General features: G+C 41.5%; 1 protein-coding gene and 1 pseudogene across 3 annotated transcripts in view; both read left to right on the forward strand.

The window, feature by feature from the left end:
- The window catches only part of NR3C2 (nuclear receptor subfamily 3 group C member 2), a gene marked incomplete at both ends in the record, with an annotated part of 365,792 nt that overhangs the window by 289,638 nt on the left and 49,046 nt on the right, over positions 1 to 27,108 (forward strand). The window contains 2 exons of one of the 2 annotated variants that reach the window (XM_079706387.1): positions 4,846 to 5,184; positions 6,916 to 7,060. In XM_079706387.1, coding sequence (XP_079562513.1) covers positions 4,846 to 5,184; positions 6,916 to 7,060 — 484 coding nt within the window. The remainder of the gene's footprint in view (positions 1 to 4,845; positions 5,185 to 6,915; positions 7,061 to 27,108) is intronic. The other variant, XM_079706388.1, reaches the window with a different exon arrangement.
- On the forward strand, positions 19,832 to 21,229 carry LOC307067549 (S-methylmethionine--homocysteine S-methyltransferase BHMT2-like; annotated as a pseudogene). The gene is made up of 2 exons: positions 19,832 to 19,908; positions 20,038 to 21,229. The product of its transcript is annotated as an S-methylmethionine--homocysteine S-methyltransferase BHMT2-like (transcript).

Genomic DNA, 27,108 nt, shown 5'->3' on the forward strand with positions numbered 1-27,108 from the left:
ATTAGCACACATCTTAATTATACACTTGAATTTGAAGCTGGTGCTAATCTTAAAGTATTAAAAAACAAATTAGATAAAGAGAAAAGGATTAAAAGAGAGACTGCATAACACAGAGGTTAAGAGTGTGGGCTCTGAGCCATGGCCCAGTTCAAAAACTAGCCCTGGTGTTTACCAGCCCTGCAACCTTGAAGAAGTACTTCCTGTCTCTGTGCATCTGTAAAATGGAAATAACATTGCCTAATCGTAGGGTCATGGTGAGCATCGGAAGGCTTAAGACCACTAGAAATTGTTTTGAACTGTGCTTGGCACATAAGTGCTCCATAAATTGAGCTTAGTATTATTTTAGTTGTGGCATTTTCAGAGTAATAACTCTGCAGGTGGATCATTACACAGTAGAAATTTTGAAAAGGAATAATAACAATTCAGAAATTTTATCCTAAAATGTCAAATTTGCCTACATTTCCTACACAGAAGTAAATTAATAATTCACATATGTAGTAGTTTGTTAAAATGTATTACAGTTTGAAAATGAAGTGTCAACAAACATTTATTGAGTACCCATCAGGGTCATGGAAAGTGATGTTATAGGAGCACATAAGACATTAGCAACTTTCAGGGGCTTTAATTTTAGAAGGCGGCGTGTGTTAGAAAGAGTATAAAATTTTCAAGCATTTTAGAAGGGCTACTTTGGGTAATATGATTGTTATGTAACTGTACTCTTTTAGAAAAAGATGCAGGATGAATACACTTGGCTGAAGAATCTGCACACTGAAAGTATTTATTTTCTTGAACTATTTAAGGAACTATAAATAAATACTCAATTCCAAGTGTCCCTCATATATTCATAAAATTACAACATAAAATTAAATGTAACTGAAATGCTAAACATAATATTGATAATCTGCTCAATCAGTTGTGCTACAGGCCACAGCCTTGTGTATCAATGCTAGAGAAAATATTAAGCATTCTTCTTCATGATATTTCATAGCATTGGCCTTAAATCAGCCATGAGAATAGACACAGCATTACAGATCAAAGGCCTAAAACAAGTATGAATTTTATAATTAACTTGCAAGCAAATATCATTTTTAATAAAATTTGAGAATATCACCCTTGTCTATTTCTCATCAATCAAATGATGGTTATCATCAGATGTAGTCTAATAGAGGATAAGGACATTTTAATGAACTGGAATAGTTTTAATATCTGAAAAATTATGTGAAAGAATGGAAGTAGCATTGGAGCACTATTTCAGATGTTAATAATACTTTTCAACATTGTTTTTAGTTTTCTTACCTGTTGAGCCCTTTGTGAGATAGGAGAGGGAAACACTGGCATTCTCATTTTTCAGATGAATCAGTTGAGGCTTAGAGATAAGTTTATGTGACACAGAGGCAGTTAGTTCCAAGTATCTGATTCCCCAAATGGCTAATCTGTGCTGTCGAGGATCTTCTCAAACTCTTATAGATACAGTCATCCATTGACCAGCATTGGGGATTATCTGCATGTTTGAGTCTTTTCTTCTCCTTCTCTGTTTTGCCTAGTTTTTTTCTTTTTTTTTTTTTTTTAAAGAAGATGTTGGGGGTAGGAGTTTACTAATTTTGTTTACTTATTTTTGCTGTGTTGGGTCTTCGTTTCTGTGCGAGGGCTTTCTCTAGTTGTGGCAAGCGGGGGCCACTCTTCATCGCAGTGCACAGGCCTCTCACTATCGCGGCCTCTCTTGTTGCGCAGCACAGGCTCCAGACGCGCAGGCTCAGTAGTTGTGGCTCACGGGCCTAGTTGCTCCGTGGCATGTGGGATCCTCCCAGACCAGGGCTCGAACCCGTGTCCCCTGCATTAGCAGGCAGATTCTCAACCACTGTGCCACCAGGGAAGCCCTGTTTTGCCTAGTTTTTGAGGCATTTAGTGATTATTTTTTTCTTTAGTTCGTTCACTCATTCATCAGAAGCATCTTGGTCCCCTACTGTATGCTCAGCACTGCTGAGCAGTACTTTGTCAGCCACTCCCCATTAGCATACTACATGAATAGGATACATCTGCTTTTCATTCAGACAGTTATAAAACTCAGGTTTTTCTGCCCCTTTCATTGAAGGAGACAGTCCATGAGAAATGAAATGATCTGAAATAATTGAAAATTTTTAGTTGTTTTGCTAATTTCAAACTTCTTAAAGATAGGAATTATATCTTGTTCATCTCTTTAGCCCAATTCCAGTATTTTATGAATGTGTGGCAGGTATGTCTGTTGTTGGGTAGTGGCTTGTCTTTTATCTGAATCAGTGTTTCTGTGATGCAAGTGGTAAATGTAATATTAATGGCCATACTTACAAGCATGAATGGTTATTTTGAAAATCATATTAATTGGTGTGGCATAGCCCTACTCTGTGTTAAATTCGTATCCTGTAAGTTTCTCACACATGTTAGAGCTAAGTTGAAGGTGTCTGGTACTTCAAGAATTTTAAAATAAATTCCTCAATAAAATGGAAAATCTTACAATTGCAAAGTAAATTATTACCATAGCTCTAAGCTCAGTTTGGCACATCTGAGCTTTCTCTATCCTTTATCCATTCATTCATTCACCCATCTTCCCCATTATCTATCCATCTCCCCATTAACCCCACCCACCTGCCATCAACCCCCCAATCCTCACATCTACCTCCCAATTCTCTCTCCCACCTCCCCAGTCTTTCTTTCCCCATATCTATTGTAAGAACCCTCAAGAGAGATGTGAATGAAAAGCAGTTACTGTTACACTATTTACAGTAGCCAAAACATAGAAACAACCTAAATGTCCATCGATAGATGAATAGATAAAGATGTGGTACATATATACAATGGAATATTACTCAGCCATAAAAACAAATGAAATAATGCCATTTGCAGCAACATGGATGGACCTAGAGATTATCATACTAAACAACGTAAGTCAGAAAGAGAAAGACAAATACCATATGATATCACTTATATGTAGAATCTAAAATGTGACACAAATGAACCTGTCTGTGAAACAGAAACAGACTCACAGACATAGAGAACAGACTTGTGGTTGCCGAGGGGAAGGGGGGATGGGGAAGGGATGGATTGGTAGTTTGGGATTAACAGATGCAGACTAATATATAGGATGGATAAACAACAAGGTCCTACTGTATAGCACAGGGAACTATATTCAATATCCTGTGATAAACCATAATGGAAAATAATCTGAAAAAAAATATATATATATGTATAACTGAGTCACTGCTGTACAGCAGAAATTAATACAACATTGTAAATCAACTATACTTCAATAAAATTTGGTTAAAAACAGTTGCTATTAAAGTTAATACTGATTCTTTGGTTTTATGATGAACACACTATTTATTGTCCAAAATGTGGTACTTTTAGGAGTAAACAGGGCACTTACTAATAAGCATGCTGGGAAACAAGCATAAACCAGGACTGTTCTGGGTAAATCAGAATATGGTCACTTGTAATACATTCTACTAAAATTCTAAAGTGGTATTCCTGTACCGTATTGTGATATCTTTTAGTTATAGGCTATATGACCTGTGAATTGTTTATTTATAGTAAAAATACAGAGTAGGAGAGATTTTTAAGGATTGTGTAATGGTATAACTCACACCTGAATTTTTTAATAGCATTAATTCCTGTACGTTTACTGGTTAATGCCCCAATTTGGAATCATCCAGATATTTCATTTCTTCCCTTCTGTTGCCTTTCTTTGGGGTTGATTAGCTCCCATTCATTCAGTGGAAATCTGTAAGTCACTTTGTGTAGGCATAGCATTTACCAAGGTGCCATGGGGGCTGTAAAAGAAGAGGAACACCCAATCTTTATGCCTCAGCAGTTCACAGTATAGCCGGGGACATCAGTCGGTCTAACAGCATCTGCACAAAATAACTACTCTGAGTAAGCAAGTGGTTGCACATGGACCACAGCAGGAAGAGTAAGTGGTAGAGAAGCACCAAAGAGGAATAAGTAAAGGGCCAGAGAAAGCTGATTAGAGGGAGCAGAGACCGCACTAAGATAATAAGCTCAATCAGGCGAGTCTAGCCCTTGTTGCCAACTCTTTGGTGGGTAATAGGTGGGAATTATTGGCTTATATAAGATTTAGTTGAGGCATATGTAACTTATTAGCATCTGAAATAATTTATCCTTCCTCTGAGCTCTTAACTCTATTTTACATATACTAGCTGTGTAGTCTTGGACAGATTTCTTGACCCTTCTGGTCTGCTTCCTCTTTATAAAATGAGAATCATAATAGTACCTAGTCATAAAATTGTTAAAGTGGTTAATTTATAAAAAGCATTTAGGACAGTGTCTGGTAGCAGAAAAATATTGAAAAGGGGCTGTTCCTACTGGTATAACAAGACATCCTTAGAGGAAAAGTACGCTTTAATCAATATAAGTCAATATTCGCTTGCAATTTACCTCATGTAAGGTACGCCACACATAATCTTTTTTTAATTCCTTTTTTTTTTGGTGTGGTGCCACTTACTGATTTATTTATTTAATTACAGTTTTCCTGAGATAATAGTCGACCTACAGCACTGTATTAAAGTGTACAGCATAATGATTTGACTTACATGCGATATGAAATGATTATCCCAATCAGATTAGTGAACGTTTGGCATCTCATATGGATACAAAATGAAAGAAATAGAATTTTTTTTCTTGTAATGCAAACTCTTAAGATTTACTCTTAACAATATTTGTATATAACATACAAAAGTGGTGTGCTTTAGATGGTATTTATCATGCCAAACATAATCTTAATTTGCCCTGTTTATATATATATATATATATATATATATATATATATATAATTTTTTTTTTTTTTTTTTGCAGCTCGAAAGTCCAAGAAGTTGGGGAAGTTAAAAGGGATTCACGAGGAGCAGTCACAGCAGCCTCCACCTCCCCCACCACAGAGCCCAGAGGAAGGAACTACATACATTGCTCCCGCACAAGAGCCCTCCGTCAACTCAGCACTGGTTCCTCAACTCTCCACAATTTCCCGAGCGCTCACACCTTCCCCTTCCATGGTCCTTGAAACCATCGAACCCGAGATTGTGTATGCAGGCTATGACAACTCCAAACCAGATACAGCCGAAAATCTGCTCTCCACCCTAAACCGCTTAGCAGGCAAACAGATGATCCAAGTCGTGAAGTGGGCGAAGGTAATTCCAGGTAGGATGGCCTCGCGTTTCAGGGTCTGCGTCCTGAACTAGGCACGTCAGGGCAACAGAGCGTACCGTATGCAGCAGTGCGATTGAGTTTGCTTTCTGTCCGATCCCGACACCCAGTTTTTTACTCGATGTCAAATGAATCAAGTGTGTAGAAGAAAAATCTGGTCAATGTGCTCATTTCTCTTGAGCAGTTAGAGTTAAGGGTTCTATTAATAGAACATACCCATTTCTTATGTTGAGGATAGAAATGGAAAGTTTCATGCCAGTAATATTAATAAGGCAAAACACATTCTAGTTGTCAAAGCAAGAATTGAGCCCGTTATTAGCAGCTCATAGCCAGGGCTACTCTAAGCCCTAGACCAGGTAAATCAAGATATATATACACTACTATATATAAAATAGATAACTAATAAGGACCTGTTGTATAGCACAGGGAACTCTACTCAATACTCTGTAATGGCCTGTATGGGAAAAGAATCTAAAAAAGAGTGGCGGGCCTCCCTGGTGGCTCAGTGGTTGAGAGTCCGCCTGCCGATGCAGGGGACATGGGTTCGTGCCCCGGTCTGGGAGGATCCCACGTGCCACGGAGCGGCTGGGCCCGTGAGCCATGGCCGCTGAGCCTGCGTGTCTGGAGGCTGTGCTCTGCAACGGGAGAGGCCACAGCAGTGAGAGGCCCACGTACCAAAGAAAAAAAATAAATAAATAAAAAAGAGTGGATATATGTATATGTATAACTGATTCACTTTGCTATACAGCAGAAACCAACACAACATTATAAATCAATGATACTCCAATAAAAATTAATTTTAAAAAAAGACCTCTCAGGTAAGCTGTAGGGGCCTCTGAAAGAGTCTCTCTGAAAATATCTTACCTCCATAACCCTTTAATTTGTCCTTGAAATTCCTACTGTAGTCAGTTTTATGCTGTAGCATTATATTAATAAGGCCGCTATTAATCTACAGAAACATTGCTCAGAATTGTGATCACATTGTCCCAGTTCATTAATCCAAAGCAGTTTCATAGATGCCCTGTGGTCAGCCAGCAGCCATAAGACAAAAGACTGGGGAAAGCTCTGATGACTGACTCTTTGAAGGGGAGGTTGCCCAGGTGAAACTACATACAAACAGAAGAATACCCTGGTGCCCCTGGGAGTACAGAGGGTGAGAAAAGAAACAAAAGAAGGGCCTGAGGCCCAGAAAGGAAGACTGTGGGTAAGGCAGGACAGCATCAAGGATGCTTATTCTGCCTCAGAAGTCTGTTGAAGTCTGGCATTATCCCAGCCTAGGGGAAGCAAGGAATAAGACTTTTTCAATCACTGCAAACTCATGTAAAGTAAAATCTTCCACCAGTATTGCAGATAGGCAAGAGTTGATGTCATTAAATTATCTTTTATTTTGAAGTTATTCATTGTGAGTAGGGTGAAGCAAGTGGTCCAGGTGAATACAAATTCTTTCAGTCTAACTAAGGGTTGTAGACCACCGTCCACAATGAAACTCCCAGAACATCTTAGTTTTTTTTGCCCTGGCAGTTTACCCTCATTGACAATTTAAGGTGAATTTAGCATGAAATGTTGAACAGGACCAGGTCCATGATAGGTGCTCCGTAAATAACTGTGGAATTGATTTGAGTCAGTGAGAGTAAGGGGGCAGTTTGGGGTTGACTTACGAAGCTTCTTCCTGGAATGTACTTAAATGCTAAGTGTATTTCTGTGATGAATTGTTCTCTTCTTCAGGATTTAAAAACCTGCCTCTTGAGGACCAAATTACCCTCATCCAGTATTCTTGGATGTGTCTGTCATCATTTGCCTTGAGCTGGAGATCATACAAACATACAAACAGCCAATTTCTCTATTTCGCACCAGACCTAGTCTTTAATGAGTAAGTACCTATTAATTAGCCTTCATAAAATAAACCGAAGAGTTATTTGCTATGCTTTTTTATGATTTCTAAACAGATGTACCTTTGTGAAAGAATCCACTGATACATTTTTTAAGAGTTAAAAAGCTATCATTTGAGAACTTAAAAATTAGTTTTTTACAAAATTATAATGCACATGTCTGAGTATATATAGATCAGTGTATAGACATCTCACATGATAGTATGTGGGAATTGTCCCAAAGAATGATGATCCAATTGGCTCCCAAAACTTGATTGGTACAAAGCCACAATTAATAGAAAACAATCTCTTTTGGTATCTACTCCAGTTGGGAAGACTGTCTGATTTCTAGGAAATGTGAATGTATAAAGTGCCAGTTTTTGAGCACAGTCATATAATGATTCTTTTGTTAATAGTATACATCTGCTCAGTGTGTTTTCATGACAATCATAATTACCCTTCTTTGTGATCATAAGAGAAGCCAAACTGTTATTCTGTAGTGAAACATTTTTAGGTTTATGATGCATTTTAAAAAGATTGAAAGAATAGTACTAGATTTTTCTTTGGCCGTGAATTCCTCCCTATGTGAAGTTTACATTTTAATATTGTTTGCATTCTACATTAGCACATTTCGTGCATGTTTATATCCAGCCATGCTTCTTTGTAATTGTTGGGTCAAGAAATAGATAAATTAAAAAGGAACATTTGAATGATGATAGTAACCACGGCCATAATCTAACAGATGGCTGTCTCTCAAGATATGAAAATAGGGGTTTTTCAATAGGGAAGGAAGCAGATGAAAAATAAATTGGTGATAAAAGAGAGAAAAGGTACATGAAAGATTCAAAGTGGACATGTAGTGCCAAAATACCTAAATTGTACCAGTGGTAGTTGCCCTGAGAGTATCACTTCACCCAAATACAGTGGACCTCGGAGGCAGTTTTAGTCCAAGATAAACTAGGAGCATCAGTTGTTGGTTCTTGGGGTGACCGTTCTTTGGGCAATTAGTCAGAACAAATAATTCTACTAGTGCATAAATTTTCTTCATGCTTCAGAAGCATGAAGTGAGGCCAAACAACTGACAGGCACATTTTAATTTACTTGTTTTCCTGAGTAATCAGCTGATATTATTAAATAGTAAGACTGTTTTTAAAAATGGTCTATAAACCAAAAGGAAAACATATTTGGATTCCCTGGCGGTACATCCAGCGGTTAGGACTCTGCACTTCCAATGCCGGGGGCCTGGGTTCGACCCCTGGTCAGGGAACTGAGAGATCCTGCAAGCTGCTCAGTGTGGCCAAAAAAAAAAAAAAAAAAAAAAGGAAAGCATAGTAAGGAGGTTCTTTGTTTTAAGAGGACATGTGGGTAAATACGAATCTCTGTTGGTGCCATCCAGGGTGTCTCCTTTAGATTTTGTTTTAATAGAAGATTCATTTAACCTTATTCAGTGAATCTGTTGATTCTTTGTAATAAAATACATATAATATAAAATTTTCCACTTTAACCATTTTTAGTGCACAATCAGTAGCATTAATTGCACTGACATTGTTGCGCCACCATCATCACTGTCCATCTCCAGTACTTTCTTCATCATCCCAAACAGAAACTCTGGACCAGTTAAGCAGTAACTCGACATCCTCCTCTCCCCCAAAGCCCTGATAACCTCTGGTCTATGAATTTGCCTATTCTAGATATTTCATATAAATGGAACCATATAATATGTGTCCATTTTTTGTCTGACTTATTTCACTTAGCATAATGTTTTCAAGGTTCATCTTTATTGTAGCATGTATCAGAATTTCATTTCATGGCTGAAGAATATTCCATTGTACGTATGTATAGAATTGACCTCGTTGTTTGCAGAGTCTGTAGTCGTGCATTGACCTTCTGGCACATTTATTTGTAACCCGAAAGTCAGTATTTGCAGCACAGGCCGTAAATTTGAGGTACACAGCATGTACATTTCAGCTGAGACTCTGCCTTCTTGTTTCAGCTCTCATAGTGTAAACAAGTGTCTTTTCCATGGTCTATTTAGTGCCATGTTTTTTGCATTGTTGTGCTTTTTGCTGGTGATTTCACTGTTTAAAATGACCCACAAGCAGAGTGCCAGAGTGTTGTCTAGTGTTCCTAAGTGCAAGAAGGCTTTGATGTGCCTTAGGGAAAAAATACAGGTGTTACATAAGCTTCTTTCAGGCATGAGTGACAGTGCTGTTGGCTGTGAGTTCAAAGTTAATGAATCAAGAATATATGTTAATAAGGTGTCTTTAAACAGAAACACACATAAAACAAGATTATGTGTAGATCAACTGATGAAAATGTTATGATCAGTGTCTACTACAACTTTAGAGAATATAAGTACCGTACTTATTTTTACCAAATAAAGAGAATTGATCACATTTTGTTGATCCCTTCACGGATACATGGGTCGTGCCTGCCTTTGGCTATCACGGTTAACGCTGCTATAAACATTTGCATATGAGTGTCTGTTTGAGTCCTGATTTCATTGCTTTTGGGTATACACCTAGCAGTGGAATTGCTGGGGCATATGGTTATTCTACATGTAACTTTTGAGGAACCACTGAACTGTTTTCCTCAGCAGTTGCACAATTTTACATTCCCACCCTCAGTGTACAAATTAAAAAGAGCAGCAAGAGTTCCAATATCACCACATCCTTGCTAACACTCATTTTCTGGGCTTTTGGTTTTGTTTTTTGCTTTTTTTAATAGCTATACTAGTGGGTATGCAGTATTGGGGGGTTTTTTGGTTTGTTCTTCTTGAAATATATTTGTCATATAACACTGTAAATTTAAGGTATACAACATGTTATTTGACACATTTATATGTAATATGATTGCCGTTGCAGCAGTAGTTAGCACCTCTGTCGCATTACATAATTCTCATTTCTTTTTCTGGGTGGGAATAACTAAGATCTTGTCTTTTGGCCAGTTTGTTTATTATAATATGGTATTGCTGTCTATAGTCACTGTACAGTGCATTAGATCTCCAGGACTTACTTGTCTACTGGTTGCAACTTTGTCCCCTGAAGCAACATCCCTCCTCTTCCCCCATCCCCCGGCAGCCACCATTCTATTCTCTGTTTTCTCAAGCTTGGCTCTTTTAGATTCCACATATAAGTGATATCATACAGTATTTGTCTTTCTCTGCCTGACTTTCCTCATAGTAGGTGTGAAGTACTGTCAGTGTGGTTGTGATGTACACTTCCCTAATGACTACTGGTGTTGTGCATCTTTTCATAGACTTTTTGGCCATTTGTATATCTTCTTTGGAGAAATGTCCATTCAAGTCCTTTGCCCATTTTTAATTAGGTTGTTTGTCTTTTGTTCCTGAGTTGTAGGAGTTCTTTATGTATTCTGGATGGTAAACTCTTATAAGAGTGTGTCTTCTGAACCTGTCCCCCTATGTCCCTCAGCTGGTGCCTGTACCTCAGACCCTTTGCCAAAGGGAAGGAAACTGGCTGGCATTTTGTGCAAGGGAGTAATGCATGCTGTTCAGCTGAGGATAGAATGCATTGGTAGGACCCTCCCTTGTTTTCCCACCCACCCCCAACTGTCTCGGACCCCCTCTCACCGGCATTGGCAGATCTTTTTAAGCATCTGTATCCTTCCCTTGTTTGACTGGCACCTCCTCCTTGAAATCACAGACTCTGTCTTAATCATTTTTTAATTTCCAGCCCGTGGCATTGTGTCCAGGGCATAGCAGGTACTCCATAAATATTTGGTGAATAAATGAATTATTGAGCAAATGAACCACACAACCTATTAATCAGTCTAGAAGGGATTTTCTAGGTTATCATCGCTAGTTATGAGGGTGAAGCTTATGATCAAGAAGTGTGATGCGGGGAAGCGTTTTCACCAACAGAGACATTGCTATATTTAAAATGGTGAAGAAAACTTGAATAGTTGATCAGGTGTGTTTGCCTTCAGCTGTGAAATGGATCTGAAAGTTCCCAAAAATCTTATCCTTCAGATCTTATCCTGTGTACCAGCTTCACTAGAGTTGGAGGAAAGATGCGAAGTAGAGAATAATTAAGGAAAACATTCTTTCTAAGTTTTTTTTATTAAACGTTGGGGTGAAGATATGAGTTAATACTTTAAATTAGAATAGAACTTTTCTTATTATAAACTTAAAACTTTTCAAATATGTATTAAATGATTCATTATTCAATTTCACCTTGAAACAGCTTATCATATATGGCTCCAGATCACTGCAAGTATTCAAACGTCTTATCAATTTCAATACACGTATTCAAACTCCCATTTAAGCCTGAAATGAAATTTCTTCAAATTTTTTTTAAATTTCTGTAATGAAGGTTCAGTATTATGCTCTTTTAAGTGTCAGCCAATGTTTTAGAATTAAAAGCATATATATATTATTAATTTTATTGAAGTATAGTTGATTAACAATGTTGTGTTAATCTCTGCTGTACAGCAGTGACTCAGTTATGCATTATATATATATTCTTTTTCAAATTCTTTTCCATTATAGTTTATCACAGGATATTGAATATAGTGCCCTGTGCTCTACAGTAGGACCTTGTGGTTTATCCATCCTATGTATAATAGTTTGCGTCTGCTAATCCCAAACTCCCAATCCTTCCCTCCCCCTTGGCAACCACCAGTCTGTTCTCTATGTCTGTGAGTCTGTTTCTGCCTCGTAGAAAGGTTCATTTGTGTTGTATTTTAGATTTCACATATAAATGATATCATATGGTATTTGTCTTTCTCTGTCCGACTTACTTCACTTAGTATGATCATTTCTAGGTCCATCCATGTTGCTGCAAATGGCATTATTTCATTCTTTTTAATGGCTGAGTAATATAGAATTAAAAGTATATTTAAAAGCATGTTTATATTGTTCCAAGTCAGAGCCCAATAAAAAAATGTATTTTCGATGATCTTTCACTGTCTTTGCAGTTCTGAACCTTTGATTATTTCGGTTCAGAGACTGTTGGTGGCAGAGAAAGTTGAAGTCATAGTGCCACTTTCTGAGTCCCTTGGGTGAGTGCTGAGTGCGACTCCTGAGAGGGCAGTGTTTGCCCAGCTCATTAGTGAGGGGAGGTGAGCTCAGCCCACACTGCCCTCTTTGCTCAGTGCTGGCAGCACCAGTAGAAAACCATAGGACTTAGTTATCAGTCATTTCAGGCCATGTTTCCGTGGAGCGATGTCCCTGTTGTGTCCCCACTGGGGATCACTGTGCTGCCATAGCCCAGCCGTCCTTAGTGAGTGGCTCTCCCCAAGGCCAGTCTGCCAACAGGACAGTCTCCTTAAGGTCCCTCTGCACCTAAGGTCCTAAAGTTCCAGTAGTCTTGGCTCACTTGTGCTGTGTGTTCCAGGCCATGTCCCTTTTGCTCAGGCAGGGATCAGAGTGTCCCCACAGGGACCCAGGGGTTGGCACGCCCCGCCCTCGCCTTACGAGGGGGCTGGTTGATATTTCTGAGCCACAGGAGATGACTTCTGTGCCTGGACCCTTGTCTCCAGCAGGGTTAGGACAAGGGGCAGAGGTGCTGATGAGAGAGCCAGAGGGTGGGATGAGCCTGGTTCAGCATCCCCTGCACTGGCTCCATCTGCTTTCCCTCATCTGTCCCCAGCCTCTCTTTCCCTCCTCTGTTCCCTTGCTGCTGCTTTCAGATAGGATTTCTTACTTCCCTCCGCTCACGGGGACACTGAACTGTGTAGTTGCTGTGTTTCTAGTCTCTGACCGCCTCCCTTTCCCTCTCCCCTCCCTACTGTCTCACTTCCTTCCACCCACCTCCCGCCCCCTCTCTTTCCTTCCTCCTCTCCTCTCTCTTTTTTATGTGTCTGTCTGTCTCTCTCACACACACATACACACATACCCCTACACCTCTTTTCCTGCCACTGAAAAATCAGCAGGCTTCTGAGATTTCCATTGTTTTGCTTTGTTGTTTACTTCTGGGTCAATTTAAGGGAGTAAAACTAGAAAAGAAAAGAAGTCCTCTTTCTGTCTCCACTGGACCCTCCAACACCCCAGGCCCTGTACCAGCAGCTGGAGGACCAAGGTGTTTAGCAGAAGGGGCTGAACACTTGGCTTGCTGGGCAGGACTGAGAGCCCCCCCTTTAGACGGTGCACGAGCTGCCTGTCTCATCACACTTCCCACAGCCCCTGCCCTTGTGCCCTTCGTCATCCATGCCCGGCCCCTGTAGATGGTTGAGTTTGAGACTCCTGAATAAAGAAAAACAGTGTCACAAATAGAGAACGGTCATTCCTTGTCTGCAGGGGACAGGAGCATCGCAGAATGGAACTATCTTTCTTTTGCACAAAACTAGGTATAAAGGACATCTTGCCACCCGAAGGAGGCCAGGCAGAGGGAACTGCAGGAGAGGGTGCAGTGGGGTCTGAGGAGGTTTCGTAAGTGACAAACAAGAAATAATTAGTTATACATGAGGGCAGAGAAAATGTAGGTACAGTCCCAAAACAGGAGGCGTTTCTTTTTCTTCTTCTTTTTTTCTCTAACAATTATCTTGGGTTTTTTTATTTTTATTTTTGGCTGCGTCGGGTCTTAGTTGTGGCACGCAGGCTCTCTAGTTGAGGCGTGCGGGCTTAGTTGCCCCACGGCATGTGGGATCTTAGTTCCCCAACCAGAGATCAAACCCGTGTCCCCTGCTTTGAAAGGTGGATTCTTTACCACTGGACCACCAGGGAAGTCCCCCTTTTTCTTCTTTTTTCAACAATATTTCTTCCCCTTTATCGACCTAGCATGATGGTGAGAAGTAGAGTTTGGAGTTAAAAGTTACTTCCAGATATGTCAGCAGAGGAGGGGAGGGGAGGGAAGTTCTTTTTTTTTTTACCTTTTTTTTTTTTTTTTGCGGTACGCAGGCCTCTCACTGCTGTGGCCTCTCCCATTGCGGAGCACAGGCTCCGGACGCACAGGCCCAGCGGCCATGGCTCACGGGCCCAGCTGCTCCGCGGCATGTGGGATCTTCCCAGACCAGGGCACGAACCCGTGTCCCCTGCATCGGCAGGCAGACTCTCAACCACTGCGCCACCAGGGAAGCCCGGGGAGGGAAGTTCTTGAAGGAATGGGCAAGCTGCTCACATCAAGAAAAGTTCGTCACAGGGAATTATATTCAATATCCCATAATGGATAAGAATATGAAACTGTAATGGAAAAGAATATGAAAAAAATAGAAATATATGTATAACTGAATCCCTTTGCTGTACAGCAGAAACTAACACACCATTGTAAATCAACTCCACTCCAATTAAAAAAAGAGAAGTTCCTGAGAGGAGCGTGCAAGGGCCAGGGACCTCCCTTCCCTGAGAAAAATGAGTACGCTAAGGAGAGCAGTCTTAATTTAAAGCTAGAATCGCAGGTAGATGTTCTCACTCACTTCTTGTCCTGTCTTGTTTTTCCCCATCCACGCCTCTCATTTTGGACCACTCTGGGGAGGAGGAGATAAGTGATGTTCACTCAGTGTGTTCATTCGACAGATATTTCTTGAGCAACTTAAATACACCAAGCACTGTTCTAGGCACCAGGAATTCAACGGTGAACAAAACATGGGGCTCCCGCTCTAGTGGCAGGTAGGGGGTGTCATGGGAAAAGTGAAGGCAGCATCATGAAGAAATCCCACCTGCCGTATCCCCAGAGAATATGACTCAGGTGATATACCATCATCCTCATATAGGACCACAAAAAAGTGGCATTGAAAATAGTAAGGGGCGGTTTGAAGGAATTCTCTCAGAGGATTTGCTAGCGCCCTTGGTTAGCCCCACTGATGACCTTTTGGTGCTTTGAAGGATCTAAGGTCATTCCTGACTCAGGCCCTTCACACTTGCTGTTCGCTCTGTGAAGGAGGATGATGCATTCTCACCTTGTCTCAGCTCAGAGTATTCCTATTCGGACAGATTTTGCCCGACCACCAGACCTAGGGTCTATACCCTCCCTGACCACCTTACCCAATCCCTCCCATCATATCACATGTTTATTTTCTCTGTAGCAGGTCCCCTGACCCCATAATGTAGGCTCAGGGAGGGGAGGAAGCTGGCCTGTGTGGTACACCTTTGCATGGCCAGCACCTAGGATACTGTCTGGCATTAGTAAGTACTTGATGAACTAATTAATTTTATTTTTTTCTGTTTCTTTAAAATTTTTACTGGAGTCTAGTTGATTTACAATGTTGTGTTAGTTTCAGGGGTACAGCAAAGTGAATCAGTTCTACATATACATATGTCCACTCTTTCTTAGGTTCTTTTCCCATATAGGCCATTACAGAGTACTGAGTAGAGTTCCCTGTGGTATACAGTAGGTTCTAATTAGTTATGCTTAACAGGGAGAGAAAGGGGAGGGATAAATTAGGAGATTGGGATTGACATATACACACTACTGTATAGAAAATAGAGCTAATTAATGTTAAAATGCTATTTTCAGCATTATTTCCCCACAAAAACTCTGCCAACCAAATTAACCTTCCTCTTCCCTTTGTCCTGTCTTTCCACTGCTGTGCCTTTGCTCCTAACATTTTCCTTTCCCCTCCCCCAAGCCCAACCCAAAGGATGCTTCCTCTCCAATCACTTCTCTTACCATCAAAGTCAATAGTGACTTGTTCCGCCAAAACTGTTTTTATCTGTGTCAATTTTTTCTCTATCAGTCCTTTGGTACTTTCTATGTTTTACTGTGTGTGTGTGTGTGTGTGTGTGTATTTTTACACATACATTTTTACTCCAGATATACTGTAAACTCCTAGAATTCAGGAAGTATTTAAAAATTTTTCCTTAATGTCTTGCAAAATGCTTTCTACATAATTGGCACTCAGTGATGATTTTGGGGGTTGGTAATGAGTCTTCTTTCCAGTACAAGGGTCAGAAACAAGATTTTTGATGTGGGTTGACCTTACAGTGCTTTTAGGGCTTGGCATGTAAACTTGATGAAAAGGATTTCCCTTTCAAGGTTGACTTCAAGAGCACTGCTGTAGGTTAATATTTCTTGCGTGACATTTCTTGTAGTGTACTTGAGAAATTTCCTAATTAGTTAATGAAGTTGGGTAATTGCCAGTATAGTATGTAATTAAAGCAAAACAAATAGGAGACTGCAAATGGAATGAACTGTTTAAGCTATTTATAACTATATTGGAATCACAGAGTAGGGGTGATGCAAGAAATATGTCTCAGCTTTACTCTGGCTAACTAGAGGGAGCTATTTTTCATTTCGAGTAAAAGTCAAAACCAGTTTAAGATCATATGTTATGTTTAAAAGGCTTAGCGTGGCTAATATTAGCATGTTGTTCTTTAGTTCAGTTAATGTGCTCAAGGACTTTGGTCTCTTCAGGTAAAACTACTCTTCAATACAAAGTAAACTCACTGGAGTATATTTCTTTATTGAAAACCTGATAGAGAAACATTAGTTTTGATGCAGTGATTATATTGCAAGATGGGGCAGGTGGTAAGGAATGGATTAACCAACTAACACACTAAGCAGGGCTCCAGGCTTCCCCCCTTGACACAGGTCATAAGACACAAAGATGGTAGCTTTTTTTTTTTTTTTTTTTTTTTGGCTGTATTGGGTCTTCGTTGCTGTGCATGGGCTTTCTCTAGTTGCGGCGAGCAGGGGCTACTCTTCATTGCGGTGTGTGGGCTTCTCATTGCAGTGGCTTCTCTTGTTGCGGAGCACAGGCTCTAGGCACGCGGGCTTCAGTAGCTGTGACTCGCAGGCTCAGTAGTTGTGGCTTGTGGGCTGTAGAGTGCAGGCTCAGTAGTTGTGGCGCATGGGCTTAGTTGCTCCGTGGCATGTGGGATCTTCCCGGACCAGGGCTCAAACCCGTGTCCTCTGCACTGGCAGGCGGATTCTTAACCACTGCACCACCAGGGAAGCTCCAGAGATGATAGCTTTGACAGTGCCCCTCTGGATTGAAGGAGAAGAACACACCTGCTGTGTCTTGATATATAAAGTATTTTCTGAACTTGTGTCTTTAGATACTTCTAGAACCCAAACTAGGTCACATGGTTATCCATTTTTATTGTATCACACATGAGAGATGATTTTGGTTTTATATCCCTCACTTCCACCGATGAAACCCTAAGCTAATTTAATAAGGTTGTGTTTTGGGCAGGCTCTGAAGTGGTTATTTAATTTCTCTTGAGCTCTGAGATTGATACTTTTCTGAAAGAAACAAGTGGAGAAGGGAGAGAAACCAAAAAAAGAAGGTCATATGTGGAGACCCTCCACCTCCTTATTTAAAACTCATCTGTGTATCTGGGTCATTAGCACTGTAGCAGGAATGTCGCCCCAGTCAACGTACACAGTGATGGGTGTTGCAAGCTTTGTCTAGCTGGACCCATCTTCTGTGCCCATCCACCTTGAAATAGACACTGCCTCAATAGAATCAATGGAATGAGTAGTTTATAAACTCCTAACTCCCGTTCTGCTACAGGCATGGTGTCCCTCTCTGTCTTAGGCACCTCAGGCTGCTGTAACAAAACCCCATAGATGGGGTGGTTTAAACAGCAGACCCTTATTTCTCATAGTGCTAGAGGCTAGAAGCCCAAGATCAGGATGCCAGCATGGTCAGGTTCTGCTGAAGGCTTTTTCCCTGGCTTGCAGAGAGAAGGCTGCCTTCTCACTGGCCTCACATGGTGGAGAGAGTCAGCTCTAGTGTCTCTCCTGCTTCTTGGAAGGGCACTAATCCTGTCATGGGGGCTCCACCCTCATGACCCTAAATGCCTCCCCAAAACCCCACCTACTGATACCATCACATTGGGGGTTAGAGCATCAACATACGGAGGTGGGGGGAGACGAACATTCAGTCCATAACACTCCATTTACATGGATACTAGAGTGTAAAAGTAATTAATAATCAAGTAGTTTACAGGGGTTATTTGAAGGATTATGGGCTGATGCTGAAAGCTGGTGAAAGGCATTATGCTGTACGCCATCTCCCACACATTATCCTATTTCATCTTCACAGCTCTGTGATGTGGGAATTTATTACCCCTCTTTCAAAGATGAGGTGACAGAGGCTCAAAGTTTTGAGCCCCAGTGTCTCTCAGTCCAAAACTCAGAATTTTTCAACTACATCAAGGCTTATACCTTGACCATGGAACTTGATTTTTCAGGCAGTTAGGCATAGTGGACCTTTGGCGCTAATATTGGTTTCATTGGGTGGTTTCAGAGACTGTATGTATTTGGAAACTTTACTGACCAAATATGTATCATCTCTCATAAGAGTTACTCTCTAAAATGGGTGAGAATACGCCCAATGTATAAAGAACACAAATGGAAAATAAAATATTCTTAGAAAAACTGGAAATTTGGTTCAGAGTGTGACTTAGTCCTCCAAATCTGTTTCCTTCCTCTCTGATATCACAACAATATTTACAAGCTCCATTGTTGAAGACCAGGGGCTCAGTCCCTAACCTTGCTGATAAGTCCCTCAGTGTTGTCAAGTGAATGAGTTAACTTCACTAGACCCTTGTCTCCCTTCTGCAGAATGAGGGAATTGGATGAGATCAGAAGTTCACAAACTTTTTGTTCTCAGGACCCCCTTTATGCTCTTAAAATCATCAAGGATCCCAAAGAGCTTTCGTTTATGTAAGTTATGGCTATTGGTATTTACTCATATCAGAAATTAAAACAAATTTTTAAAAATATTGATTTATTGATTCATTTTAAAATAAAATTAACCTATTACATATTATATAAATAGCAAGACAAAAACATAATAGCATAAACATTTTATGGAAACTAACTTTTTTTTCAAAACAAAAGAAAATTAGAAGAGTGGCATTGTTTTGCCTTTTTTGCAATTCCTTCAATCTGACTTAAATGAAGACAGTTGCACTCTCTTATCTGCTTCTTACATCCAGCCAGTTGTGACTGGTTGTTTGGCCAAAGTGTAGGAAAAGGATTCAGCCTCACGCAGATGTTTAGTTGGAGAAAGAACCTCTCGGAATCCTGGAAAGGGTCCTGGGGACACCCCCACATCCTCAGACCACGTTTGGAGAACCACTGGTCTAGGTGATGTTTAAAACCCAACACAGACTCTGATTCTGCTTGGCTTTCAGGAAGCTTCACTCAAGGTCCAGATCTCTGTTTCCTCATTTAATTATCTACACTTCCCACACCGGAGAATCAAAGCTCAGTAGAACATTGTCTCTGTGCTTAAAGGGCTCTCCGTCTAGTAGCCGGATACTTATGGGGCCTGCCATGTGCCATTAGCTCTACTTGATGCTTTTATATGAACCACTCATTTACAGACAATCATATTTTAAGACAGGTACGATGATCACTGTTTTATAAATGATGCAGCTGCCTCAGGCAGACAGCAGTTCAGTGGATTATCCATGATCACATAGCAGTGGAGAGGTGAACCTCACATGTGAGCCCAGGTCTTCCCTGAAAGCTCCTGCTGTTTTCATTGCATCACATGTCTCCTCTTGTCTACAAAGTAGTGGAGAAGGAAGGGTCTCAGAGGTCCCTTCCAGCCTCTTACAGTTTATGATTCTGTAGTTCTGCTTTACCAGTCACATAACTTATAGCTGTGAGAACTTGTGGTTAGCGTGAGGTCGATTAAGAAGGAGGGGGAGGGACTGCCCTTGTGGTCCAGTGGTGAGGACTCCACTCTCCCACTGCAGGGGACGCAGGTTCAATCCCTGGTCATGGAACTAAGATCCCACAAGCCGTGAGGTGCAGCCAAAAGAAAAGAAAAAGGAGGAGAACAATATTACAAAGACTATCCCGGTCACTTCCCCTAAGGTGAAAAGTAAATCTCTTTACTCTTATCATTTAGCCGAAAAAATGAACGACTGGTGTTTCGCTAGTCGGGAGGAAGTATTGAGAATGTCTGCAGTGTGCAAGGCTCTGTGGTGGCCATTGTAAGGGAACCACAGTGACAGTCACAGTTTCCGTTCTCCAGAATTCTGTCGTGTGGTTGGTGAATTGAGATGTAGACACATGTGGAGAATAGGGAGCCCTCCTACACTGTTGGTGGGGATATAAATCAGGGCAGCCACCCTAGAGAACAGAATAGAAGTTCCTGAAAAAACTAAAAATAGGAGGGGCGGGCTCCTGGCCCCGTGTGCTCCCCACCACCCAGCGCCCACAACAGCCGCAGCGCGATGGCCCCGGAGCCAAGAAGGGCATTTTAGAGCCTCTGGATAGCGGGGAGGGTGTGCTTGGAGACGGCAGCTTTCACATAACTCTGGAGAAGAGGGGCTACATGAAGGCCGGGCTCTGGACTCCAGAAGCCGTAGTAGAACATTCAAATGCAGTTCGTCAGCTTCACGTGGAATTCTTGAGAGCGGGATGGAATGTCACGTGGACTTTCACCTTTTCTGCCAGTGAGGACAATATGGAAAGCCAGTGGGAAGCTGTAAATGCCGCTGCCTGTGACCTTACCAGAGAAGCAGCCGACAGAGGTGATGCTTTGGTCGCAGAGGGGATCTGCCAGACATCGTTGTACAAACACCACAAGGATGAAGCTGGAATTCAAAAACTTTTTCGACTACAGCTAGAGGTTTTTGCCAGGAAAAATGTGGACTTCTGGATTGCAGAGTACTTTGAACACGCTGAAGAAGCTGTGTGGGCTGTGGAAGTCTTAAAAGAATCCAGAAAACCCGTGGCAGCCACTGTGTGCATAGGCCCAGAGAGAGACATGCATGGTGTAACACCTGGAGAATGTGCTGGAAGCTGGTGAAGGCAGGGGCTTCAGTCGTTGGCGTGAACTGCCGATTTGGGCCCTGGACCAGCCTGAAGACAATGAGACTCATGAAGGAAGGCCTACGGGCTACAGGGCTGAAAGCACACTTGATGGTGCAGTCCCTGGGGTTCCACATGTCCAACTGAGGCAAAAGAGTGTTTGTGGATCTCCTCGAATATCCCTTCGCACTGGAGCCCAGAGCTGCAACCAGATGGGATATTCAGAAATATGCCAGAGAGGCCTACAAGCTGGGGGTCAGGTACATAAGGCGGGTGCTGTGGATTTGAGCCCTACCACATCAGGGTGATTGCAGAGCAGCTGGCCCCGGAGGGGGGATTTTTGCCTCTGGCTTCTGACAAACATGGCAGCTGGGGAAGTGGTCTCAGCACACACACCAAACCCTGGATTAGAGCCAGGGCTAGATGAGAGTGTTGGGAGAATCTGCTGCCGACTTCGGGCAGCCTTTCTGTCCTTCAGTGTCAAAGCCAGATGCCTAAGGAGTAATGAAAGAAAACACTGAAATAGCAGAATGGAAAGAAATCCCCCTCAAGCCCCATCTGGAACCCTTCCTTGCCTCTATCCACAGCCCACCCTGATGTCTCCAGCTGCTGAACAGCTAATGTGCTGTCAGTTCAACATAGGATGCGGATTGCATTCCTGCTGTGCTTAAGCTCGGAGCAGGATGCTGGGGGGAGATGCCAAGCTGATGAGAAAGGCTTCTCGTCCTCTAGGTACTTACTGTCCGGTAATGCTGCAGGACGTGCTTTTGTAGGGCATCAAGAATAGTGAAACTTGTCTTTAGAGTGAATTTGAGATTTTAGAATAACCAGAAGTTGGTGAGCAACAAACCCAGTGATTAATTCAGGTGTCTAAACTAGGTACAGAAGGAGGATAGAGCAGCATTCTAAACTAAAATTAAAGTAATGAGTCTGGGGCTTTCCTGGTGGCACAGTGGTTGAGAGTCCGCCTGCTGATGCAGGGGACACAGGTTCGAGCCCTGGTCTGGGAAGATCCCACATGCCGTGGAGCGGCTGGGCCCGTGAGCCATGGCCACTGAGCCTGCACGTCCGGAGCCTGTGCTCCGCAACGGGAGAGGCCACAACAGTGAGAGGCCCATGTACCGCAAAAAAAAAAAAAAAAATTAAAGTAATGAGTCTGCCTTTCTTAAATGATTTGTATAATGACTCCAAAGGCAATCCCAAAGGAGAAGATGCCAAAATGTTTTAGGATATTTTGAAATAATCATAAACCTTCCAGAGTGATTACTTTCAAAGATGATTTTACTTAAAGGTGTTAGGTCCCAGAATTTTTTAAATGTGTCTTTATAATCACAAATAGCTAGATTATAAACTACTAAAGACAAGGACAATGTGATATGCTTCTTATATTTTTTCTTAAAGTATTTAGCATTATGCCAGGCATACTAATAGATGCTCAATGAAATACTTAATGTTGATTGTTTGAAATAAGTAAAAGGAGATAAACAGTTTTGGAAGACCTTTTTAAAAGTCAGAGTTCAAATCTATCTCGGTCTAATATTTTCTTGACTTATGTTTGAGCTATTTGCTAAGTGCCAATTTCTCTCTATTTTTCAAAACAATGTATCAATTGGTAACAATTAATAAAATTAAAAATAATTTACCTTAAAAGAAAACTAAAACTAGAGCTACCATATGATCCTGCAATCCCACTCCTGGGCATATGTCCAGACAAAAACATGATTTGAAAAGATACATGCACCTCTATGTTCATAGCAGCACTATTACAATAGCCAAGACGTGGAAACAACCTAAATGTCCATTGACAGATGAATGGATAAAGAAGATGTGGAACTAAGCCATAAAAAAGAATGAAATCATGTCATTTGCAGCAACATGGATGGACCTAGAGATTATCATACTAAGTGAAGTCAGTCAGACAGAGAAAGACAAATATCATATGATGTCACTTATACGTGGAATATGAAAAAATGAATACAAATGAACTTATTTACAAAACAAAAATAGACTCACAGATATAGAAAACAAACTTATGGTTATCAAAGGAGAAAGGGGAGAGGGATAAATTAAGAGTTTGGGATTAACAGATACACACTACTATATATAAAATAGATCAACAGTGTCCTACTGTATAGCACAGGGAACTATATTCAATATCTGGTAATAACCTATAGTGGAAAAGAACCTGAAAAAGAATAGATATGTATGTATAACTGAATCACTTTGCTGTACACCTGAAGCTAATAAAACGTTGTAAATCAACTCTACTTCAACAAAAAGTTACTTGTTTTGGGGGAAAAAAGACGGAGACACATGAATAGCATTTTGAGAGATGAAGTGGGAATAATAAATGACAGAGGAGTTTTTCCTAAGATGGGTGCTCCAGGAGTGTAAGGACAAAACAACTCCTCAAGGAAAGCTGCTGGCAGAACCATCTAGCTTTGAAGGCTGTGCCAGCCTCTAAAGGAGGGTTAGAATCAGGCCGGACAGAGTACAGAGGTGGTGTGTGCAGTCCAGACATGAGAAACCATCCAAAGCAGGAAAGGTGATCAGTCTCTGAGTGCAGAGTTGAAGTGATGGAACCACAGGACCTGAAGCACTGCAGGCTCACCCTCCAGAGTGGAGGGGGCTCTTTCTTTCTGCCTTTCCTTCTGGCGGTTTCTGCCTTCCCTCTCCTCCTTCCCCCTATGACCATCCTTTTCATCTCTCTCCCGTCACATCCCATCCCATCCCATCCCATCCCATCCCATCCCATCTCATCCCATCCCATCTCATCCCATCTCATCCCATCCCATCCCACCCCATGCCATCTCATCTCATCTCATCCCATCCCATCCCATCCCATCCCATCCCATACCATACCATCTCATCCCATCCCATCCCATCCCATCTCATCCCATCCCATCTCATCCCATCCCATGCCATCCCATCCCATCTCATCCCATCCCATCCCATTTCATCCCATCCCATCCCATCTCATCCCATCCCATCTCATCCCATCCCATCCCATCCCATCTCATCCCATCCCATCTCATCCCATCCCATCTCATCCCATCCCATCCCATCTCATCTCATCTCATCCCATCCCATCCCATCCCATCCCATCTCATCCCATCCCGTCCCGTCCCGTCCCGTCCCGTCCCGTCCCGTCCCGTCCCGTCCCATCCCATCCCATCCCATCCCATCCCATCCCATCCCATCTCATCCCATCTCATCTCATCCCATCCCATCCCATCCCATCTCATCCCATCCCATCTCATCCCATCTCATCCCATCTCATCCCATCTCATCCCATCTCATCCCATCCCATCTCATCCCATCCCATCCCATCCCTCCACTTCTGCTTGGCCCTTCCCCTTCCTCCCCATTTTCTGGCTTTCTCCCCCCCGACTTCCTCTTTTCTCCCATCACTGTCTCTCATGTAGACTGAGACCTTATCACCAAATATCGCATTTATTGAATAAAAGCATTACCTCCGAATGTCTTACACTGAAATTAAGTGCATTAAGGCTTTTCTACGCTTTTCCGGGGGAAGGAAACTGACGACACGAACTTGCTTCTTTACTTTACTGTGACCCTGGTGCTCTTTTCTTTGGGGTGGTCACCCTACATGGAAAACTGTTTCTCACAGGCTCCACCAGTTTTGCTCTTGAAATCATTGAAATTCCTGTTCCAGATGTTACTTGAAGGGATGACTTCACTTTTCTAATTTTTATTGTATTTTCTATTTTTCCCGACTGCTGGTCTCTGTCCTTGTGGCAGAGAACATTGACTCCAGCTGGCTGCCCACACCTGCAACTGCACCCCCAGTTCTTGGTGTTGAGCACACAAGTGAGGGGGCTTTTGTGGCACCCACCTCTCTCTTAAAGGTGCCAGAGCCGGTGCCCGGCTGGGGACCAGGGTCCTGCCTGCTCCAGAGACCCCAGGGAACTAACACTCGTGAAATGTGAGCCTTAACTCTCTTTGCTTCTAGGCAATGAACACAGAAACCCAAAGAATCGTTTGCTTGTCCTTAAAGAGAGACTCCATGGCCACTTCGTTCCGATTAGAGGAAGTTCAGAAGTTCACAGAATTTCTGAGTAGAAGAGAAGGTTAGAAAATGTCAGCTGTGCTCATCAGCAGGCTTGACTAGCAGTTTTCTACAAGCAGATTAAAAAAAAAGAGAACTGTTGAGGCTACCCTTTGAATAAGCATTGTGTTCATGTCATTCCGTGTGCATGTGTAGTGTGTCCCGGTGTTGACATTTATGCTACTGGTGTGGTGGCCTGGGGGGGTGATACTGAGCCCACCCCATCATGAATGATGTAGGTGTTCACAGTGTCCTGAACAACATCTGCTTTGTGACAGATGTTCGGAATCGGTAATAAGAAAGGGCACGTGGCTAATCTCTGATAAATTAATCGAGTCGAACATCATCTTTAGTTTTTTATTTAGGCAGATAAATGATGCCATTTGCAGCAACATGGATGGACCTAGAGATGATCATACTAAGTGAAGTCAGCCAGACAGAGAAAGACAAATACCATATGATATCGCTTGTCTGTGGAATCTGAAAAAATGATACAAATGAACTTATTTACGAAACAGAAAGAGACAGACATAGAAAGCAAATTAATGGTTACCAAACGGGAAAGGTGGGGAAAGGTGAGGGAGGAGGGATAAATTAGGAATTTGGGAGCAACAGTACACACTACTATATGTAAAAATGATAATCAACAAGGACCTCTACTGTACAGCACAGGGAACTCTAGTCAGTATTCTGTAATAACCTATATGGGAAAAGAATCTGAAAAAGAATAGATACATGTATATGTATAACTGAATCACTTTGCTGTACACCTGAAAATAACACTGTAAATCCACTATACTTCAATTTTAAAATAAGTTAATTTATAAATAAATAAATTTAGGTAGATGGATTTATCAGCTTTTACAATGAGTCAAACAGCAGAAACTACGTTTCACCCACAATTATGGCACCTGAAAATGTTTTCTAGGTCCCCGTTTGATTAATGAATTGAAGAGGGTCTATAATAACAGTTGCTGGAGGTTTAGCTGTTTTCTTCTCCCAAAGCAAGACTCTCAAGGTAGAAGAAGGCATCTGTGATCCAGTTGCTTCCCACCTTCCACATCTGCATCCCCATCCTAGCACACACACACTGCTAAGGCCACCTCTGCGTGAGTGAGCTGCTCAGCTGTTGCCTTGGAAGCACAGCTGCACATCCAGGCTTCATCAGAGTGTCCTTCTTTATAACCTATGGCAGGTTCTGGTTGCTAGAAGAATGTGACTTTTGCCTCAGGAAGAAAACGACTCCACAGCTTGCAGTTGAATACAAAGCTTTTATCATAGTAGGAAAAGGTGATTTGCTATCACCCTTTACCCAAACAATAGTCTAGCCACACTTCTAAATTCAGCAATTTACTTTGTTCATATTCTTGAAATTCAGTAGTTATCAAGTAGGAATTTGACCTTTTTATGACCCCTTTTAACAAGGAAACTATGGTCATTTAGTTCATTAATTCATTAATAAATTCATTAATTTATTGAAATTGAGCAATGTCTTTAAGTATTGATATATACCCAAAATGCCTCTGTTTGAAGCAGTAGCTCACGGTAGGTTTTCTGTCTTCTGTTGAGCCATCTGCAGTCTGCATACTGTTAAATTTACAGAAATTTGCTATTAAAGTCTACACCCTACGAAAATAAGGCTTGATAATTTAAAAAAATTTTTCACAAGAGAATATTGTTCTTTTGTATCCTTTCTGTGTGTAGAGAGATTCTAGTGATGACTTTTTAAAAAAAATTTTTGTTGGAGTATAGTTGACTTACAATGTTGTGGTGTTAGTTTCTGCTTTACAGCAAAGTGAATCATATATCTTCACTCTTTTTTAGATTCTTTTCCCATGTAGGTCATTACAGAGTATTGAGTAGAGTTCCCTGTGCTATACAGTAGGCCCTTATTAGCTATCTATTTTATACATAGTAGTGTGTATATGTCAATCCCAGTCTCCCAGTTTATCCCTCCCCTGTTTCCCCCCTGGTAAATATGGTTAGCACAGATTAAGTCTCATAAGGTTCCGAGCATGCTGTTGGGTGTTTTAACCTGAATATAACAGTTGAGTCCAGGCTCTGAGACCAAGCTGCTTGGATTCAAATCCTAGAATACTATTTTCAGCGAGGTTTGACTTCCTAGTTTTTACTTGGAGTAAGTAAGTCAGTTTATCCAGTCAAGAACTAGAGCCTGTTCCTTTGTCAAGGACATATATAAGCTTCCTTACCAAAGCCAAGAATCAAAACATTTGGTTCACTAGGTCTTAACATGTCCAGGGAATAATCAGGCCAGGCTCTGTTCCCCTGCTAGAGTGGCTGCTGTCAG

This window comes from Hyperoodon ampullatus, assembly GCF_949752795.1.
Source record: "Hyperoodon ampullatus genome assembly, chromosome: 1".
NCBI classification, from domain to species: Eukaryota; Metazoa; Chordata; class Mammalia; order Artiodactyla; family Ziphiidae; genus Hyperoodon; species Hyperoodon ampullatus.